The 22,894-nt window shown below is 39.2% G+C and overlaps 1 protein-coding gene across 1 annotated transcript in view; it reads left to right on the forward strand.

Moving 5' to 3' along the window:
- LOC101849916 (arf-GAP with Rho-GAP domain, ANK repeat and PH domain-containing protein 1) overlaps positions 1–15,608 on the forward strand; it is a gene marked incomplete in the record, with an annotated part of 138,937 nt that extends 123,329 nt beyond the window's left edge. Inside the window, 12 exon segments of the mRNA XM_035969080.1 lie at positions 636–741; positions 1,461–1,551; positions 2,085–2,165; positions 3,646–3,729; positions 4,541–4,618; positions 6,465–6,576; positions 7,749–7,885; positions 8,893–9,015; positions 10,470–10,552; positions 11,593–11,637; positions 12,549–12,633; positions 15,090–15,608. Coding sequence (XP_035824973.1) covers positions 636–741; positions 1,461–1,551; positions 2,085–2,165; positions 3,646–3,729; positions 4,541–4,618; positions 6,465–6,576; positions 7,749–7,885; positions 8,893–9,015; positions 10,470–10,552; positions 11,593–11,637; positions 12,549–12,633; positions 15,090–15,122 — 1,058 coding nt within the window.
- Between the last annotated feature and the right edge of the window lie 7,286 nt (positions 15,609–22,894).

The following is a 22,894-nucleotide window of genomic DNA, read 5'->3' on the forward strand; positions in this document are numbered from 1 at the left end:
GAACAACTTGTGTTTCGCGCGCTCATATGACCTTAGCAGTTGCGAGCGCCGTAAAACCTTATACTACTACTAGAAAGATCTTGTTGACTCCATCAATCCATCTTTTTCATGGTCTTTCTTTTGCCTTGAAGCCATCAAAGCTCATTTTGCAGGCCTACGTTTCCAAACCATCTTATTTATTGTCTCTCGATGTGTTTCATGCTTGATTTGATGCCCACTTCTTGTCTGATTTCTTTTTTTTTTTTGGTCTGTCTCTTCTCATGATTTTTTGTTTTTCTATGACATTTCCTTTCTCATGTTCTGCACAATACTGCTGTCATTTTAAAAGTACAGTATATGCAGTTTTTACAATTTTGCAGGAGCACCAAAAAAATGAACATTGTTTATCACGAAAACTAACTTTTGCAAATACCCCAAGTCAATATTTTTTAAGAATACAATTTTGATAATAACTTCCCCTTTATCTTTAAAGCCAGTGGGGTTTGTGTTTGTTTGTTTTTTTGTAACAACGTTCTGTTTTTTAGGCTTTCCTGTAAAATTAAAATAACTGCATAAACTGTACATGTTTAATGACGGCATTATAAACACGTTGTTTGATGTGTGTTATTTGATGTATGAAAACATGTGCTCGGCAGGCTGCAAGGATGAGAAGAACCGTCTGGCCTGGTACAAATACTACATTGACAAAATGCCTCTAGTCAACTACCACACACTCAAGAGAGTTCTCCTTCATCTACTCACGTAAGAGAACTTGTATGTTGCCATATGTTATCACAACACAAACCTTTGTGGCTACTCTCTTAGAACTGGGCACATCCACTGACTAGATGCTGCGTTATTGCTTTTTTTCTTATTCTCCTAATTTGTGATTAATCTCCGCATGTGTGTTCTCTACTGTATGCTCACATTATATTAGATCTTTATTTTTTCTTTAAATTTTGGTGGGTAATTACATGGGTGTAGTTTGAAACCTATTTTTTAAATGCTGAAAATTGATGCTGAGGTATTCATATTTCAAACTAGACTTGCTGCGACAAAGCAGGGAATAGGTCTATGACTTTTTGTCATACAAATGACCAGAAACTTGGAGGAAGGGAGGGGGGTGGAGGGGGAATGAATTTGTCAGTCGTGTTAGAGGGTCACAAGAGTGTGACAAACATACAAAAGAAGTAGAGGAAAAATGACGGTAGTAAAGATTAGGAAAGAAAAAGCAGCAGTTCCCTGTTGCGGTTCAGGCACAGTTATGAGCTTGACATTGATGAATCAGCCCATTTACAATTCTACTGTGCATAAGAACATGTTAATGTCTCCCCTTTGGGAATGGCCTAAAGACACTTCAGTCAGTAGCACTGTGGGGGGAAGGGGGGGGTGGAAATAGCCTAACAAAGTGTCTGTGTTGTCAGTTGTGTTTAAAAGTGAGGAAATATCCCAACAATGTGTTTATGTTGTTCCTTTCTCAGCGTGTCCCAGAGAGAAGGGGAGAACATGATGGGTATCACCAACCTGGCAACGTGCTTCGCCCCTTCGCTGCTCAGGACGGAGAATGACCAGGTACGCTTCTCTTGGTGGTTGAGATTTGGGCCACTTTCAGCACAATTGAGGTTATGTGCGTTACGGGCTCAATGTGTGTGTTGTGAGGAAAAAATTGTAATTTTCAACCCTGCTTGAAGATTAAGCTTTCAAATCCGAGTAGTAGTGTATTCATCTCCATTCTATGGAGAACTGAAAACATTTCAGCATGGTCTGGCAATGGTTTTAGAACAAAGAATTTATCTACCTTATTTTATTGACACTTCCTGCAGCTGCATTTTCATGATCATTATTATCATTATTAAATTGTTATTATATTATTATTATTAAATTGTTATTATATTATTATTATTATTAATATTATTATTAAATTGTTATTATATTATTATTATTATTATTATTAAATTTTTATTATATTATTATTATTATTAATATTATTATTAAATTGTTATTATATTATTATCATTATTATTATCATTACTATTATTATTATTGTTGCTATTATTGTTATTATCATCATCATTATTGTTGTGATGTTTGTCTTCCCGGTCCAGCCCAACTTGATGTCCGACATCACCAGCAAAGAGATTGCCATCATTGTGGACCTACTCCGTAACACAAACTACTTTTTCCAGGTCGGTGTCACGTCTGCTCACCTCTCACATCTTTGGTTTTCTCACTTGACTTTTCACATTTTTGTTGGTTTATTTTCACTTTACTTTTCACTTTTTTTTTCTTTTTTTGTTTTTCACTTTACCTCTCACATCTTTGGTTCTCTCACTTGACGCATGACAAAATCTTACAATGAGCAGCCGAGATAGAAAGGAAGTGAGAAAACATCTTTGGTTTTCTCGTTTTCTCGCTTTACTTTTCACATTTGTTGTTACATCTTTGGTTCTCTCACTTTACTTTTCATATCTTTGGTTTTCTCACTTCTCTCCTCACATCTTTGGTTTTCTCACTTTATTTTTCACATTTTTGTTGCCACTTCTTTGGTTTTCTCACTTCTCTCCTCACATCTTTGGTTTTCTCACTTCCTTTCTATCTCGGCTGCTCTTTGTAAGATTCTGCCATGGGTCACTTTTCCAAATAACATATGGCGGAGTCTCACACAAGGCAATCCATCTCGTTTTTTTTCTTTTCATCTTCATCAATCTAGCTCTGATCATGATAGTATATGGCTATCTATTGAAGGCATGTTTTCCTGTCAATAAAGGTTGCTGAAGTAAAACATCATATTTTATGTTACACAGAAATAATAATGCTACAATCATTGTCAAAACATTTTCTTAAAATGTAATCTCTACTTACAATATCTCTCTTATTCTTTGAATTTAATCTTTACTTGTTTAAAATTTATCGGAATATTCATTATTTTATTCGTCTTTGAATATCTTTGTACCCATAAGTTATGACAGAATATGATTTACATGCACACTGTATATGATTGAATACAGAGTCGGTAAAACAAAATATTTCTTTGTTGGTTGTGAGGTCATTATTTCTAAATGAACATTCTACAGGCGCACAGACTGTCCTGAATGTCTCGGGACTTTCCTATAGTTGGCAGTCGGAAATTAGAGAGGACATCACATACACTACATCAGAATCAGTTTCACTTGATGTACTTTTGTTTGTGGTTTCGTAATCTGAAGTTATTATGTTTGGTGTAGGTGCGAGGGTTTAACACCCCTATCAACTCTATTAGGTTATTTCAGAGATGGGAGCTCCAAATTTAAGATCCGTCTCCTGTTATATATATAGGACCCAGCCAAATGGTTTGAGAGCCTTGAAAACTCCACAAAACAACCCGAGTTCAGGAATGCCCAGTCTGGGATTCGAACCGCCGTTATCCACTCCACAGTTTAGCGTGTTACCAGATGAGCTAACAGAGCGCCTTATTTAGGGTGTCCTTCTTTGGGTTTGGAAAAGTTCGCAGTCTGGGTCCACATAGCTGTCCTGAAATTGACTGCTCAATGTAAGTGCAAGACTTCGTCATATGTCACTTTTCAAGTTTCAAAACAGCTTATGCCAGAGTCTTGCACTTAACAGTCGAAATAAACAAATAAAATTCTGAAAATCATTTTTACTCCTCTCTGTTTTGACTTTGGACAGATTGATGACGAGCAGCTGGCAATCGAGGGGAAGATCAACAAAGCCGCGGCCGAGATAGAGGAGATCATGAAAGGGAAAAGACAGGTGAGATTATAGTACATGTATAATGATAAACAGCGTTTGTGCAGCACAAATTCTTGCTCAACAGCAAGCTCTATGCACTTTACAATTTATAATAATACTATTACCCCAGCAGACCTGACAGCATTCTGAGACAGTCTCAACTTCCTGGGGTGCAAGCAGCCATTTTACAAGCGCTAAAACACGAACAGATAGATAGATAGATAGATAGATAGAGATATAGCTGATAGATTTTAGCTGGAAGGAGGTGGGGTGGCTGGGTTGGAAGTAAAGTTTGAGAGGAAAATGGCTGCCAAAGTTTAGCTACTTTCAAAATTTGAGTGTCATTGGAAACTGCAAATGTACATTTTCTGTGCCTTTTATCAATGCTTTCAGAAAAATCTCCACAGAAATGTGCTTATAAATGGACATAAAAGGTGATGAGCCAAACAAGAAAATTGATAAGAATTACCTATGGGACAGAAAAAATACTGGTTTCTTCAAGTTTGTTAAGTTGTTGTGCATCTGATTTCACCTTGTGCCACTAATATATGCATGCTGACAAAATGAGTTTCTTCTCGGATTCGAGCCTTAAGGAAATAAATACATCACGCTTATAGGTGAAGTTTTTACAATTTATAAGCATGAAATAATAAAAGACAGGTTATAGGTAAAGAATATGGCATCAATAGAAAATGTACAAATTTGACCCTATTCTCGATTTTTGGCCGACATTTCCATTTGTGGAATACGAGAAGTAACTCATTTTGTCAGCATGCCTCCCGTATATTTATGCTTGCCATTATCTTCAAGGAATACTGTTGTGTTGTTTCAGTCAATGACTCCGTCCATTCAGTCCACGCTGTGTGAGTTCTTCATCCTCAGCCGAGAGGGACAGTCTATCAATATACAGGTGATTCTTTTGTTTGGTTTGAATTTCACACACATACACAGAAACACACACACACACACACACACACACACACACACACACACACACACACACACACACACACACACTCTCACGCACGCACACTCTCTCTCTCTCTCTCTCTCTCTCTCTCTCTCTCTCTCTCTCTCTCTCTCTCTCTATCTCTCTCTCTCTTTCTCTCTCTCTCCCTCTCTCTCTCTCTCTCTCTCTCTCTCTCTCTCTCTCTCTCTCTCTCTCTCTCTCCCTATTTTATTATATACTCTTTAGAAATGTTTTGTATTGTTCAGACTTTTCATAAACTATAGAAACTTTATTTATAGACTTTAAAAGTTTTTAAAATGTTATTGATATAATGTGTGTCACCTATAATTTATGTTGTTTTCACAGAAGTTTCTGGTACGTGTTAAACTCGTATGTCGACTGCTCAGTTTAAGACTCCGTCGTATACAATACTCTTCAACATGACATATGGTGGAGTCTTACTGAGCAGTCAATTTGATGTGGTCCAGTGGCCTTAACCCTTAACCCCCACCAGGGCAGTGCTACTGACTGAAGTTGTCTTTAGGCCATTCCCAAAGGGGGGATATTAACATGTTCTCATGCTCTGTAGAATTGTAAATGGGCTGATTTATCAATGTCATGTTCATACTGTTCCGGAACAACATAGGGGGAGCTCTTGCTTTGTCTTTCCTCATCCTTATTATAGTCAGTTTTCTTCTACTTCTTTTGTATGTTTGTCGCTCTCTTGTGAACTACTATTTCGGGGATGCTTTGATTGATAGTCGAAGCAGATTTTGTGCTGTTAAGGTTAGAGAGATGAGCAGAATAAGCCTGATTCCCCGTTTGGATTTCTCTGTTGACATCCACCCCTTGATGCTCATTTGACCTTATATAGTTGCGAGCGCCGTAAAACCTTATTAAAACTATAAAAACTAAACTAAGCAGTCAATTTGATGTGGTCCAATGGCCTTAACCCTTGAACCCTAGCCACCTGTACACTGGTGAGCAAGACCCTATCCCACATCCAGCCTGTCTGGGACAAAACCTGCACAGAAAACCATGTATACTACACAGGATGTTATTGATTGTTCTGAGGATCTTTCTGAATTAGATGCTCATAGTGACGAGGACTACCCTGAGTGGGATGTGGAATGGAATTCTGACAGTCGTATAAATGTTAGTATTATATCGCTCAGGAGCTCAGACAGAGGGGCACAGTAACCTCAGGAGGTCAGGGCTCAAAGGGTTATGTGGTATAATCAATTAGCCAACCTGGCATTGCATTAGACATCTGCAACTGGTTGTACTACTCGAATAAATCTGGCTTGGGGTTGGCCTGCTGAACACAATGATGGCTGCACGTTTAAATCTGTTCCTTTGTACAGACCGTTCTTTGTAACTTATTGTAAGTGGCTTAAGTTACCCTGAATGGCCTAAGTAGCCCCGGCTGATGGTAGGTAAAACACCACATGGTGTCAGAAGTGTGTTATTACCATCGATATTGATCTATATAGAGTCTAGATCTAGATTTGGAGCCATAGTGTCAGAGAACGATAGATCTAGATCTAGATATATCTAGTGGCCTTAGTAGCCCGGCTGATGGTAGGTAAAACACCACAGGTTAAACATTGAATAAAATACTTACCTACATTCTCCAGCTTATAGTCCCCAACCACAAGTGACTGCCCTGGATCTTCTGCATTTGGCACAGGGGAGGGGGGGACATCGATTTTAGTGACGACCTACCTACTTTCAGTTTCGGAATATGAATTTGGAAACATGTAGCAAGTTAAAACTAACCCAAGTGTTCTATTTCCTTCCATGGCAGGTGACGGAGGATATGACTGCTGAAGGTGCTGTGAACTACGTGAAGAGAAAGAATGCGATCCCGGAGATGGGCAAATGTGTTCTGCATGAGCTGCTATTCAAGGGGGATCTGGGTCAGTAGTTTTCTCCCCCCCCCCCCTCAAAACTCTCACGAGGCTAAAACAGCATCTAGAAATGGATGGCTGATGCTTCTATAAATGGTCGCTTTTAAGTTCAAGGGGGCTATTCCGAAAAATGCTGTTTTGAGAAAATCGAAGATAAAGTTTTTGCCCCTTGTTCAGTTTTTTTAAAAGACAAGGAGAGTTTTTTTCATAACCAAACAAAATATACACACCAATGAAACCAAACTTCTCCTATAGGCAGGGCAATACCCACTTTTGGTGTAGGTCAAGATTTCTGGAAACCCCCGAAATCTGGGTTAGCCCGCTTGTCCTTAAAAGCGATCAAATATATCAGTCATAGTCGGCTCTCCCCAAAGTCTCTCATTTCTCCTGTTCTTCTTTAACCCTTTCAGTGTTGAAATGTTTCCATCAACGTTTGTGCAGACAAGATTAAGAATGTTCTTTCAATTGTGGTTTTTAAAAGTTTGCAGAAACATAGAACATACGTCAATCAGGATTTATTATGTTATAATTACGATAAGATATTACAGCCACAAACAACATATGTTCCAGATGCCCTCCCCCCTTTCCCCTCCACCACTATTTCGAGTAAGGCACATTCTGACACTCTGAATACAACTGCCAGGCATCTCCTCCTCCTCCTCCTCCATCTTTTTCTTCTTCTTCTACTTCTTCTTTTTCTTCTTCTTCTACTTCTTCTTTTTCTTCTTCTTCTACTTCTTCTTTTTCTTCTTCTTCTTCGTGGGTGGTTGGAGGGCGCCACTGGTAAGTACTTTTACTTTTTTACCTTCCCTCTATTGTTTCTGTCTGTCTGTCTTACTTTTTCCCAGCACTAGATGACCATTTGTGTGTCGATATGCTTCTCTTTACTCAAACAAAAACTTCTTCTTCTTCTTCTTCTTCTTCTTCTTCTTCTTCTTCTTCTTCTTCTTCTTCTTCTTCTTCTTCTTCTTCTTCTTCTTCTTCTTCTCCTTCTCCTTCTCCTTCTCCTTCTCCTTCTCCTTCTCCTTCTCCTTCTCCTTCTCCTTCTCCTTCTTCTTCTTCTTCTTCTTCTTCTTCTTCTTCCTCCCCTCCTCCTCCTCCTCCTCCTCCTCCTCCTCCTCCTCCTCCTCCTCCTCCTCCTCCTCCTTCCTCGTCATTACCATGATCATTCATCCCCTCAGAGCGGCCTTTGTTCCCTGAGGACAAGCTGTTGGAGACTCTGAACTTGTGGGGGGAGTGGGAGGACTGGGTGAGGCAGGATAACAGCTGCTGTCTGTGTGTGCGTGATGATGAGATGCTGGAGAAACTTGACGCCAGTGTAAGCCGTGCTATAGGTTTATGTGTCGCTGTTGTCATTGTTGTTGTTGTTGTTATTGTTGTTGTTGCTGTCGTTGTTGTTGTTGTAGTTGTTGTTGTTGTCTTTGTCATTGTTGTCGTTGTAGTTGTTCTTGCTGTTGTTGTCATTGTTGTTGTTGTTGTGGTTGTTGTTGTCGTTGTTGTCATTGATGTTACTGTTGTTGTCGTTGTGGTTTTTGTTGTCATCGTTGTTGTTGTTGTTGTCATTGTTGTTGTCGTCGTTGTTGTTGTTGTTATTAAACCAGTAGCCTTCTAGGTTTCTTTTACCCTGGTTTTTTTCTTTAGCCAAACATTTTAACTCCTTCACAAATGAGCTCTAGATCTACTAACTTTTTTCACGTTCTACTTTTAAAAAACCTAACCTTGCATAAGACAATTACTTGTTCAAACAACCACTTCCCACTTCTCCAAATGGGTGGTTGATGGGTGCTCTGGTGTGGTTTTCTCCTTCTTTCCTATCAAACATCTATCTTCTTTAACTCCCCTCCTTCTTTTCTGTGCTTGTTACTCTCTTGTAACACCTCTAATCTTCGGCAGTTATATGACCTTATTGTGTTGCAAGTGCCGTAAAACTCTTACTAAAACTAAAACTACTTCTCCCTCTCCACTTTTTAAAAAACGCAGTTCAAGACATATACCTGTCTAAGTCTAAGACAACTATTATAATTATGGACAATGGATGGCTGGCTGTCTTGGACAATTTTGACTATCATTGCATGTACTTTAAAAATAATAATAATAAATTACCTTTATATCACACTCAACCCCGATTAAAGTACACAGGCTCTGAGCGCTTTACAATACAGTACAACGTACAACAGTAACATAAAACATTGTGTTCAAACTAAAAGAAAATCACTCCAAATATTCATCTTATTAATTTAAAAACAGAAAGGACTTCAACTGACATTTGAATGAAACACTGACATGCCCCCCGCCCCCCCCACCCACCCCCCTTGTGTCTCACAGTACAGTGCAAGCACCATGCTGTCGGCCCGCCTGCAGTACGCCGAGTGTAAGGCCAAGTCCAAGTTCAAGAAATACCACGTGGAGTTCAAGCAGTACCGACTGGTCATCTCCAGCAGTCCAAAGGTTGGTTCTTTGGTGGTTCTTTTTGGTTCTTCTTTGTTCTTGTTGCTTCTTCTTTGTTATTCCCTGTTCTTGTTGGTTCTTCTTTGTTTTCTTTGTTCTTTTTGGTTCTTCTTTGATCTTGTTGGTTCTTCTTTGTTTTCTTTGTTCTTTTTGGTTCTTCTTTGTTCTTCTCTGTTCTTGTTGGTTTTCTTTGTTCTTGTTGGTTCTTCTTTGTTTTCTTTGTTCTTGTTCTCTTCAGGTGAAACGTCTGGTAATAATTTGGATTATTGTTATCGATTTTGATGAAATCAAAGTAAATAGCCGTATATTTCAAGATTCTTAGCTGTGTGTATTAATGCACGTTGTTGCTATAAGTTTAGTTGAAATCAAAGTAAAAACTCCTATTTCAAGATTTTTAAAGTCAAAGCTGGGTATAGATTAGTGTTATTGCTATCGGTTTTGGTGAGTTCAAAGTAAAAAATACTTATTTCAAGATTCTAAAAGTCAAAGGCCGAGTATTAAAATAGGTTGCTTTTTTAGATTCGGTGAAATCAAACTCTGTTCCAACTTATGCCATGCGTATTTTTGTATAACCAGCTGGGGCACTCTTTTCCAAGGCCCATAAGTTGGTGAAATCAAAGTAAATCGTCTTATTTGAAGATACACCATTGGTACAATTGTAAGTAAAATGTAGCAATGTCCTATTTAAACCGGTCATTCATAAATGTGCTTATCATTGAAAATAGAGTCCTCTTATAATATGGCAAAAGTGATATCTGAGGTTTACACAGGAGACCAGAGTTCGATTCCCTCTCTCTCTCTTGCCCTTTTTAACTCTCAGTGGAGCACAGGCTATCAACAACATTACTCCAGCTAAGCCTGTCTTGAGCATCCTTTTCTATCTGTTTCCATGATGTCCCCGCTTTTTCAATTTCCGCTTGTACCGCTTGCCTCCATGTCATCTTTGGTCTTCCCTTCTTACGCTTTCGATTCCCTAGTGAGGAGAAAATTTTTTTAAAGTATCTGGGCATTTTTTCTGAGATCTGTTGTATGTCTCGGCTCGGGTTGGCCTGACAGGCAGAGTTGGAAGCCCCCCTCCTAATTGACCTAAATTGTGTCTGTGGAAAGTTAAAAAGACACCTACATTTTTTTTTTAATGTGGCAAGTTTTCACCAATGTTTCAATTACCTTCTCACCAAGCTTAAGAAATGTATGAAAGACTTAACGAGTAACTCAGAATTTGCTGTCTTCTCTCTTAATTGTTTTTACCTTTTGGAGAAAGAAAAAGAGGCGAGACCAAAAAAAAGGGTAGAAAACAAATCTGTTTCATTTTATCATCCTTCAGTGAAGTGGCAGGTGAAGCTGAATGACAATGTCAGTACGTTATCTGTCATCTATCTCTAAAAACAGGAGTAAAACAGCAATCCTAGAATGTAGTGAACACCTGACAACTTCCCCCTTGTTCTTTCTTTCAGTCAAGTTCAGAGGTTGCCGGCTGGAACGTGGAGGATATCACCATCTACATCGGTCATCAGCCAAAGAAGTCAACTCCCACAAGGTAAGTAGTAATAGATAGTATTTTTTCATAGCTCTCTGTACGGTCCAGAAACAAGCTTTGAACGCTGTACAAACATAAAAAAGGAGGAGATTAGCAAAGCACGACCGACACTGAACACTGAAAAGAGAAGCAAACCACACCTGAGCGCCCTCCAACCACCCACACAGTTGTTGACAACACAATCTTCTTAAGGCATATTACAGAACATAATGTTCATTTGGAGGGTATCAACATTTAATTTAGTCCAGTGCATGGAAAAGTAAGACTTGTATGCTTGGGCATTTAGACGTGTTCTTGCAAAAGAAAGGTCTGAAGACGTATCAACTTCTCAGTGTAAGACTGGGTCATACGTCACTTTCCACAATGGTGTATAGTGGAGACTAACATGAAGCAGTAGACAGAAGGGTCTCACAAACCTGCAGGAACTGTGGCTCAGTGTCTTGAAAGGCCAGAAAGAAAACACCACATTTTATTTATTCGGGGGGATTTTATTTTTAATGCTATAAATATACACTCCTAGCATTCCACAGTGTAATTTGTGAAGCAACGACAATAAATTCAGAAGCACTAATTCCATGGTTGGTGGACACCCTGTGCTACTATTTTTAGTCAAAGTTGATATGTGAGGCGTGCTGACAAAATGAGTTACTTCTTACAATCCACGGAGATATTGACCAAAAATCGACACTAGAGTAAAATTTGTTGATTTTCTATTGATGCCATATTCTTTAACCATAAAATGTGTTTTTTATACTTATAAATTGTAAAAACTTCACTTATAAGCGTGATGTATCTATTTCCTTAAGGCTTGAATCCGAGAAGTAACTCATTTTGTCAGCACACTTCACATAATGATATCACATAATGATATGTCTTAACTCAAGGACACACCCTTGTGCTTTCCCATCTGTAAGCTACCATGCTGACATTGCTTGACTTTGTTTTCATCGATCCTGACACATCGCTTGACAAGTTTCCAGTAACTGAGTATGTTGTCTGTCTCACCTTCAGTAACGACACTCAATTTCTTTCCTTTCCAGATATTGCATCACTTTCCTCGTCAAGGGAGAGAAAACGAGAGACAAGTGAGTAAAGACTTCTCCATTGTCCTTGTTAACTGTAGGAATTAACATCTTCCATTTTTTTTACTATATGGAAAGAACTACAACCGTAGCATACTGACTGCTCAATGTAAAGATTCCATCAGTGACTGCATGTGACAGTAAGCCTGTGTGTGGGTGCAAGCATACTGCATGTGTGTTCATGTTTGTGTGTGTGTGTTTTTCTCTGTGTGTGTGTGTGTGTGTGTGTGTGTGTGTGTGTGTGTGTGTGTGTGTGTGTGTGTGTGTGTGTGTGTGAGCATGTGTGTGGGTGTGTATGTGTGTACATGGTGAGACACTAAACCAATGTACGTACCAGGTTCTGGACATTAAAGGTGTATCTATCTTATCATACGTCACTTTTCAAAATGGCCTCTTTCGGAGTCTTACTCTAAGCAGTCGATTTGTATATATAGTACAGTATCTAAATGATTTACATCAAGGGGATGGGTAAATCACCTCCACATTGTGAATTCTATTTTTCTCTGAGTTTTGTTTTTAGCTCCATGATGAAATGTGTCACAAATTTCATACAGTTTGTCAGAATCATGAAAGCTTCTATCTACGACTGACTGTTCCATGGGCATTATTTTATAGTTCGCCTGGACTTGTTTCTCTAATCCATGTCACTTACCATCGTTTATGTGTAAAAAACCATTCTGTTGTCTATAACACACCATCACATACTGTTGTCTATATATAACATACAATCACATACTGTTGTCTATAACATACAATCACACACTGCTGTCTATATATTACATACAATCACATACTGTTGTCTATAATATACCATCACTTACTGTGGTCCACAACATACCTTCAGACACTGCTGTTTATGTGTATAAAGAACCATAATGTTGTCTGTAACACCATCTCATACTTGTGTCCCGCAGAGGCAAAGACGTCTTTGGTCACTGCCTGTGTTTCGATTCGGAGGAGGAGTTGTACCGCTGGGCGGCCTGCCTCTATGTGGCTCAGGTATGTGGGTTTTTTTCCCGTTTTTATTTCTGAATTTCTGCAAACGATCAGCAAAGCAGAAGATTTTAAGAAATAAATTTAAATGCCGAAGTTTTTACACCCCCATGGACCTAATTGGTCGCTTTTAAGGACAAGTGAGCTAACCCAGATTTCAGAGGTTTCCAGAAATCTTGACCTACACCAAAAGTGGACATTGCCGTACCTATAGGAGAAGTTTCGTTTCATTGGTGTGTATATTTGTTTAGTTATAGAGAAAACTCTCCTTGTCTTTTAAAGAACTGAATAAGGGGCAAAAACTTTATCTTCGATTTTCTCCGCACTTTTCGGGATAGCCCCCTTGTGCTTAAAAGTGTCCAATTATATCAATTATGAGGTGGGCTTTGACCCTGCCTGACAGGGCCAACCGAGGCTTAGAGGGATATAACATCCCAGCAGGAAGACCGAGGTACTCAATGAAAGTCCTCCCCACTCAGGAATCAAACTCCGGTCTTCTATGTGCCAAGGTGAAGCACCTTACCTCTACACCACAGACACTGGTTGGCCATAGAGTGTTTTTAAGAAGTAGAAGCATATACCACGACACTTGTATGCGGTTTACATAACATGTTTGTTTCTTACAACAGTTTGCATGCTTTCAGGAAGTTATTGCGAACTACCCCTGATTTCTCATGACCTATCATTGACACTGAGAGGTGTTTTAATAAAAATTCCATGTATGTTCCGAAACTGCAAAACTATAGGTCAATTTTTGGTCATAGAATTACAGACAAAAAAACAAAATACACAGCGATATCGATGGAAAAAAATTTTTTGTTTTATTTCAGTTATTTTTCTTTCCAAATTGGCTCAGTTTTTCTTCTTTTTTAATTGATTCTTCACCGTTCCCAGGCCAATAGCTCTTTTAGTTAAACCTTACACAGCATTGACTGCGGCTGTTACAGGCTCTTATTAAAGTTACACAGTAGGTCTAGTCTGGCAGTGTAGTGGTTAGCTTTGGCCTATTCAGTAAATCTGCTTGAAGGTCACAAAGGAAGCTGTAAGATAGTTTAACCCCATCTGTACATCATGTTTTGCTATCGTATCCATACGATGTGGGGAACTCTGTTCCACCACTTTCCAAAGAGGAAATTTCTAAAATGTGAAGAATACACCCCCTGTGGTACAAAATGACCCGAGGCCTACGGATAAGGTTAACCAACTAATCGTAACATTTTGACATAACATATTACGTTTAAGCAGTTATACACACAACTGTTGGAAAAAGAAAGGTTCTGTATATGCTTGAAGGTCACAAGGGAAAACATAAGAAAGTTTAACGAACTAAACGTAATATGTATAACGTAGCATAGTATGTAGAGTGTGGAAGTTTTTTGTTTGTTTTTGTAAAGTGTTTTACGGTGCTCGCAACTGCATAAGGTCATATGAGCGCGCGGGACACACCTAATATTTTCAGTTGGTAGGAAATTTTGAAATTTACCCGGGTGGTGGCCGAAGCCTACTCTTATCGATTTTAGACCATCAAGGGATCTTTAACGTGCGCAACTTGCACACGGGCCCTCCGAGATGTTTGCCCTTGTCCGAGAAGGCTAGGTGTAGATCTTTCCTACCAGAAGATCAGGGGTGTGGCTGAAAGACAGCAGTAAGGAGGAGCCAAGGAGTAGCAGTAGAAAGGCTGCAGAAAGAGTCAGGAGCCCAGAGGAGGGGGCAAAGGAGGTGAGGGGGTGGGGGCAGAAAGTGGAAATGAAGGCAGACAACAGAACATTGCTGGAGAGCAAGAAAGGAGGTGAAAGGAGACAATTTTAGAGAAGAAAATTTTTCGGTCACTTCCCGGATTCGAACCCGGGACCTTTGAATAAGAGGCCAACACCTTAACCTCTAGGCCACGAGAGCCCCCTGTGGAAGTTTAAGCCGATAGGCAAACAACTGTAGGAAAAGGAAAGGCTCTCCTATCTGCAGTGAGTTGTGACGTTTGCGGTCTTTACAATCTGGATAGTGTTATATTCTTCACTTTTCTCTTTTTGCCAATATAGAATGTAAAGTGCATAGAGTGGGTGGTTGGCGGGTGCTCTGGTGTGGTTTGCTTCATCTTTCCTATCAAACTTCTTTCGTCCTTATCTCCCCTTTTTCTTTTTTGTTTGTTACTCACTTGTAACACTTTTAATCCTCTGGCGCTCATATGACCTTATGCAGTTGCGAGCGCCGTAAAACCTCTACTAAAAAAAAAGAAGAAAAAGTGCATAGAACTTGCTGTTGAGCAGGAATTTGCACAATACAAATGCTATCGATTATTATTACCACACTAGCTGCTACAGGTTCTGTAACTTCTCTTCCTTCGTGGGTATTAAATGTCTTCATCAATTCATGACTGACGAACAATTATTGAATGTGGATTTTTGTAGAAATTCAAGATTTTAATGAGTTGTAATGAACATTGTTCATTTTCTTGTCTATTTCAGTATCCCACCGGCTTATTCTCCTGGAACAGGTAGCAACACTTATCTCCCTTTGCCTAATTCGTGGATTCGTGTTTGTTTACCATCAGCCAGGATACACAGAGGGAATCGTGAAGTGACTTGTGTGTTCCCCAACGTGAGATTTCTTACTCTCACAATTCACGGCATGAGTGTAGAACATAGAGAAAACTTAAAGGTTTTTTACATTTTTCTAGTTTGAGTTGTGGTAGTGGTGCTGATGTTTACAAATGCTGTGTTTGTTCGGAGTACGATTCTCCTTCTGTTTTTCTAGTGTGAAAAGAGGGAGAAAACTTCTGACAGGAGAGATTTCAGCCCTGATAGAGTGCAGGTTCTCGTACCACAGAGACCCGGTTTGTCGGCTCTCAGGTTGAGACGGAAGGTAACAGAAGAATGACTTTGATTTTAATGGACAGGAGACCTCTCCTTGTCAGCATGTTAGTGTTAGTGTTTTAGCGCCTATAAATGGCTGCTTGCACTGTATGCTTCCCACGAAGTTGAGGTTGTTTCAGAATGCTCTCAGGTCTGCTGGGGTAATAGTATAGATTGTGAAGCGCACGCTTAGAGCTTGCTGTTGTGCAGGGATTTGCGCTATTCAAATTATATTATTATTATAAAAATGGTGGTTTCATTCGCCAGACATGCTAAACTTTCTGTTCACATTGGTATTGAGAAGAAGATGGATTCATTGATCAGAGATGCCAGACTCTCTGAGATGTTCATCAAGATGTGCCTGAGAGGACGAGGGAGTTTCCTCGTTGAGAGATGTTGAACTTTCTGAAGAGTTTTATTTGATTTGGAGGGGACAATGGACCTGTTTATCAGAGATATTAAACTCGCAAAAATATTCATGAAGATGCGGAGAAGAGGATAGGAGAGGTTCATTCACTAGAGAAATGTTAAACTCGCAGAGAGATTTGTTAAGGTGTGGAGTGAAGGGTATGGGGGTTTCATTTGTCAGAAATGTTTAATCCTCTGAGACATTTAGTGTGATGTGGAGGGGACAATGGAACCTTTATCAGGGATGTCAAACTTCAGGGGTGTGTGAAGTGTTTGACCTTCAACGATACATGAAGCAGAACACATGCTGCTGTGGCAGGACAAAGGCACAGGCTCTAGTGGAAGAGATGGAATGTTTCAGAATATCTCTGCTTTGAACAGAGAACTGGGAGTTGTTTCTGTTCCCTTCATCTGATAGTGCCCCACTCCTCGTCACACCGTCTTCCTCGGTCTCAGCTCTGATGTATATTTATGAGTGTGGAATCGCTTTATTTCACACAATGACGATGTGAAAACACGCTGTGTGGGGAGAAGAGACTGTTGTGTATTGTGATGCTCCGATGGTTCAAGGGTCAACTATTTTTGTTTCATATGAGTCATACCGGTATCCGTTTCTCAAGGGAGCAGTCACTGAGGATATCCTGTCTATTCAAAGTGGAGGACGCTTTTTGTCAGGTGGTCCAGCGGAGGTCCGGTGGTCAAGTGGTTCTGGACACTGACTGCAAGCTTGTCCAGGCGTACCAGACAAGGACAGCAGCTGGGTGTGTCACAGACTGGGGTAGCCTACAGTCCTACTTCCTTGAACACAACGGGTTGGCTCCAACTGAAAGGGGTGCATGCTTCATATTGATACGGTGTCCTGTGCGAGAGAGTTTGATCAAAGTTGTTGTGTGAGAGGTGTGCCAGGTATGAGTATGAACAGAGTGACTTCCTGTGTGACTGGACGGAACCGATCATACTTTTTACACTTTTGTGAACAAAATATTGGTGCAGAAACTGATATATGTGGGGGTTGGGGGGGGGGGTGTTATATTTCCTGGGGTGTTTTCAATTTTTTTTCTGCAATCGCCATTTTGGTGACAATAGCGCCATAGCTCAGTGGGAGATAAATCTAGGGTTGAAAATTTCAAGATTGTTGAAGAATAAATGTCCACTTGTCTGAACAGTTTAACGTTCATCGTTTGAAGGCCTTTATGTCTTTGTACGCTACAGGAAATTCATTTGCTCAAGCAAAACGTTTTTAAATTGTTTTGTCTGAGGTTCATAAATGTTTGTGGCCAGTGTGTTGTTTAGAAATGAGGATTATCTGGTGCTTTCGATTTTCAAGAAACTTCTGTGTTTCTTTATTGGTGGGATTTAGCAATATATATATATATATATATATATTCATACGTGAATGCACCGGTTGCCTGTAAGATGTTTCGTCACTGATGCCTTTTTGCACAATTTGTACTGTGATCAAAGCCCACCTGCAAAACAGTCAAAAGTTGTTGTGTTTTTTGTTGTTATTCAATAATATGTTTGTGTGCATTCTCGTCCATCAATGTTACAATTAGATCGACCTTCCTTCATGCCTCGTTTTGGGGGATTTTTTGGGAACAAAAGGATTCCAAGTTTGTATCTCACTAAACAGATAGATATTTGTTCAGGCTCTAAACTCCCCACGTCAGTCACTCGTACTTCAGTGACTGTTCCCCCTACTACATGAACACTCACCCGTAACTCTTTGAGGACGTGTCTTCGACAATGCTAGCAGACGAGATGCTTTGGGGGCATTTTCAGAAAGAAGCATTAATAGAAAGATCAGCAACAACATTCTTGTTATGAGCTGAGCAAAACTCCGTTTTAGATTTGAGGAGTCCACTGAAAAAACAGGCTTTGTCACAAACTGAAAATCGTGAGGGTATCAATTATGAACACTTGTTGGCTCATAACTGTATTTCTGTTCAGCTGTTGGTCAATTATTGTTGTTAGATTTTGCATCCAACAAACATATAAAATAAACCACCAATCAAACAAATATGAAGTTATAAGTCCACAAGCTTTTAAAATTGACACCCTCACAATTTCCAGTTTGGGACTATACCCGTTTTTTTCAGTGGACTCCTCATTTGTTTATGGTGGTTGGAAATGTTCCGAAACATCGAGTCTGGTCTGCTGCTGGTCGGACGCGTCTCTGGTAGTCTCAAGCCTTTCCCACCATGAGATGCTTATCTGAGTACGACAGTTTGTTTGTTCAGTTGTCTGTCCAAGAATTTCACAAGACCAGTCAGTCATTGGACTTTTATATCTGCTGTACTCGGCAATGTATTTACAGTTACTGAAAAGGAAAAAACAGTTATTTCATTTCAGGAAGTTGTCCTTATTACAGTATAGGATAACACGGATAGCTCGAATTCGTCGGGGCCGGCCTCGGAAGTTTGGGGGATCCGTAGTTTGAGGGATACCTTACAAAGATAAAGAAGAAAAAGAAAAAAGGACCACGGGCAAAGTTGGATGGATATTTTGAGTCTTCTGTGTTGCACCCATCCGTGTTATGCTGAACCTATTTTGTAACTGCGTTTTCTAGGGCTCAAGCCTTATTTCAACTGACAGCAACAGGGAGCTATGAGGTTTTTCACTGACATTTTCCCCATTCCTGTCTTTATGGTGAACAGATGGTAGAGGTGGTAGCGTGTGTGTGTGGGCAGTGAAAGTCTGTCTGATGTGTTCAGGTACGTCATATGATCATTTCTGCTCGAACATACCAGACTTCAGATCCGTACATTCATTCCACCAAGTCAACTGAACTGAACAATCAAAAACATGAATTGTGACATTCCCTTTGGGGTTTTTTTTCTTTTATGTTTTGGAGTTGTTTGAAAAGGGTAATGTACGTATGTGTGTGTGTAGGTTTGTGTATGTGTGTGTGTGCTTGTGTCTATGTATGTGTGTTTTTGAGAGAAAGAGCTAGATTTATCTAAATTAGAATTGCAGGGAGTGCACGAGAGATGTTGTGAGTACTTTAAAACATTGCGTTTGTTCAAGGTTTTTATTTCTCTCAGAGCTTGCGCTGGCAAAGGTCAACAATAATTCAGAATCTGGTCCTCGTAGTTTGCTGATGAGAAGTGAGTGGGTGGAGGATTCTCTTGGGTGGTCTGCTCCTTCTACCTCAGTGATATTACTGGATTATTTTTTTCCCAATTTGACATTTGTGCTGTTGCTGTGACTCAACAAAGATTCATTCAGTTGCTCTATGTGAAGACTTTTGGTATAGCTGGCATTCTCAGCTGCTGCACAGAATCATGTTTAACCCTCAAAGTAAGTGTCGCCAGCAAACAGCCTGTGATGACATCGGGGGATATTAGATGATTTCACTTTATTATGTTGGAAAATGAACAAAAGCAAAACCAGACCAGACCATCAATGATTTATTTATAGAGGCACCAGCCATCCATGTCCAGGTGCTGTTTTAGCCTCTTTTTCCTGTATTCGGATTAATATCTTTTTGTAGCAAAAGCAAACCAAGCCAGTAAAGGCTTTAAGCCTATCTATATATTTTCAGAAATTAGAATGTGAATAGAAAGTAGAGCTCATTTGTGTGAAGGATTTTAAACATTTGACAAGATAGACAAAGAGGATCAACAAATGGAAAAAGCGAAATCAGTCTTTGACACGAGGGTTAAAGGTGTTCAGGTTGTAGGTCACAGGTGTTTTTATGGGGTCAGACACAAAAATGCTTTTCATGCACTAGTGCACTATAACCTCTGTTTTAAAAGCCAGTGGAGTGTCTTAGCAATTAAATGACAATGAGTTGGGGGGAAAAAAATGTTCTAACATGTCTGACCTTTGATCAATAGGAGGGACAACAAGAAAGGATGGGGAGGGGTGAGGAGAAGGGGGAGGGGGGGAGGGCTCAAATTAAATTGTTCATGACAAGAGAACATGTCCTCCACAAACCTGCTGCCACATTGAACATGTCCTTATGATGTTAAGCTTGCTGTGTATGATTTTGATCTGTTGATCTATCTTTGATTTGTTGCAATATGCAGTGGATTGGAATTTTTTTTTTTTCAGGAAGCAGCTTGTTAGAAATGTACATGCGTGCAGCACACACAGCCACAAACATGCATGTGCGAACCCACACACACAGACAAACACACACACAGACAAACACACACACACAGACAAACACACACACACACACTCTTAGAAATACATTCATATTCAAGCACAGCCCACACACACACTCACACACTATTGCATGCACACAGTTGCGTGCATGCACACACACACACACACACACACACACACACACACACACACACACACACACACACACACACACACTCACACACACAAACATTGGCAAGTTACAGGACACAATTTGTCTCACAAAGCTTAAGTCCCTACTGTCTTGCTGCCAATGTTTACTCACACCATTTTTTTTCCTTTTTCCTGGCAAAGAATGCTCATTCAGAGAGAAATACTTACATGCCCTGCTAAGCTTTCCTATTATTTTATAGTTCAGCCCTGACCAGGGTTTTGATATCATTTTGAAACTGAGATTTTTTTTCTTTTTGGAAATGTTTATTCGAACATTTCTGGGGAAAATAATAAACACAGGTTAAATGTATCTTGTTTGTTGACAGAACAAGGTGTAATTGGTTGCTTTTAAGCTCACGGGGGTTATCCCGAAAAAAGCTATTTTGAGAAAATCGAAAGTAAAGTTTTTGTCCCTTGTTCAGTTTCTTTAAAAGACAAGGAGAGTTTTTGTCTATACCCAAGCAAATATACACACCAGTGAAACCAAACTTCTCCTATAGGTAGGGCAAAACCCACTTTTGGTGTAAGTCAAGAGTTCTGGAAACCCCCGAAATCTGGGTTGGCCGGCTTGTCCTTAAAAGCAACCAATTTTGGTAAATAGGGTAAATTTTTGTATATTATTATACAATTAGAAATGTAAGAAGAGGCCACCCACTATTGTTGGCATTTTCTCAAACATTTCCTTCTGCTCACTTTTGCAAACTGTTTCTTAGTAAAATGTTAAATGCTTATGCAATTTTAGAAGAATTTAACAAAGATAAATACGTAAATACACGACGGACTCAAAATAATTTTTTATGAAATTGCTGCCTAGTTTGTGTTCAGTTGGCACACCCTATATTTGCAATATGGACCTGTCTCTTTTCAATGTTTGTCGTATAGTTTGTTTTGGTCAGAAGATGGACGAGTGAAATAAGGAACAAAATGTCATAAATTACTTATTGTGCTAAGTTGTACGTCACTACCTTTGACAAATGCTGGGAAAGTTCACTTTTAGAGACAAAACAGTATGTTTTAGATCAAGGCGACAGTTGTAAAGTAGTAGAAAAAGAATGCACTGCTGCTGTTTGGATTTTTTTTTAACCTTTATGTTGTTTTTGTTTTAATGTAAATGAATTGTAGACTTGTTCATATGGTTCAGTAAAATTAATCATACTTTTTAAATTACATTTTTACAGAGCAAATTGTACATGTTAATTTTTCTCAGACTGTTTTGGGAAAATGTTTATTGAAAAAGTGTGGAGTTGTAAAAGCTAAAGAATATTCATTTATGTTCTGAAAAGTTGTTTTAGTCATCAATTTCAGCTGCTGGTAATTCAGTTTTTCCACTCGCTTACTTTTTCCTTCCCCCACGATAAGTCAGAACTGGGCCGTGAGTCCAATTTGTCCTGCGTTATATCTGCAGAATTTTCCTTGTTCAATTGTTCTTACAGTTAAACCTGATTCCTTTTTTTAAAGATAATTTTGATTGATTGTCTTTAAGTTGATAAGTCATTATTTTCTTGAATGTCACTTACATTTATTATTGTTTCTTGTAAAGAAAAATGTGACAACAGAAAATGTTACCTTTTCTTTTTTTGTAAAGAAAAATGGCAACTGAAAATGTCACTTTTTCTTTGAGCCAGTTTTCATTTATGACATTTCTTCTTGATGTCAGATGTTCCTGTTTGTGTATTGACTTCAATGTATTGAACAGTTTCTTACTGCATTGCCACTGGAAATTTACTTATATTTATATTTTTGTCTTGAAACTTGTTACTTTCGTGTACATTTCTTGAAACTCAGTATTGAAAGTTGAATGGAAAACAGTGTGCAGTATATATTCCTTGTGAAATTTGCTAATTCAGATTGCCTTCAACACTTACACAAATGCTCAAACTAGGGTTTTTTCTTATCATCTTTTAAAGCATCCACGAAGCATTTATAATTTTTGCCTCTTTGTACTCAAATGTTGAAAAGGTTAAAAAAAGCATTTTAGCTAACCACCACTAGGATGCATTTATGTATGACTTGTTCACGAGCTGAAACTGAAATACACCTCCGAGATTTGCAGAAGGAAAGGATAATGTTGGCCCCTTGTTGTAAGTTTTAATCCAGTCGAAATTGTCCAAGACAGCCACCCAATGTGGTGAAGGAAAATGGTTGTCTTAGACAAGTGAGCGTCTTGTGCAGTGTCATCGTTATATGTGTCTCGACGTGGTGAAATCAGGCACTCATCTATTTTGGGGCATATGGAGTTATTGATATCATCTTAAAGGTTAATCATTTGCCTTGCTTTCGATGAAAAAAATATCCATTTATCTTGAAAAGAAGTCGAGATATTTGCGATTGAAGGAGGTGGGAGTCACCTGGTTTCAGAAGTTTAATTTAGCAAGAAACTAACTAAGACTCCGCCATGTGCTGTTTTGAAAAGTGAGGCATGACTGAGTCTTGCCCTGTGCAGTCAAAATGCATTCCTTTCTCCTCCTGCAAGCACTAGGCTCTTTTCTTTTCTTTTCAAACTTGGCTCGTGTACAAACGTGATAACTCTGGAAGGAAGTGATTTTGAAAGTATAGGCGGACATGTATTTTTCTACAACTTCTCCTTGGTCTTGACCTTTCACATTATGACCTGCTGTGTTGTGATATATACGTGTAAAGTTGCAATATGTGAAGAGACGAGTGTGTGTCCCTGCGGAGTCGGTGGGGACGAAGTACAGCAACCT

This window comes from Aplysia californica, unplaced genomic scaffold (assembly GCF_000002075.1).
Source record: "Aplysia californica isolate F4 #8 unplaced genomic scaffold, AplCal3.0 scaffold00112, whole genome shotgun sequence".
Taxonomy (NCBI): domain Eukaryota; kingdom Metazoa; phylum Mollusca; class Gastropoda; order Aplysiida; family Aplysiidae; genus Aplysia; species Aplysia californica.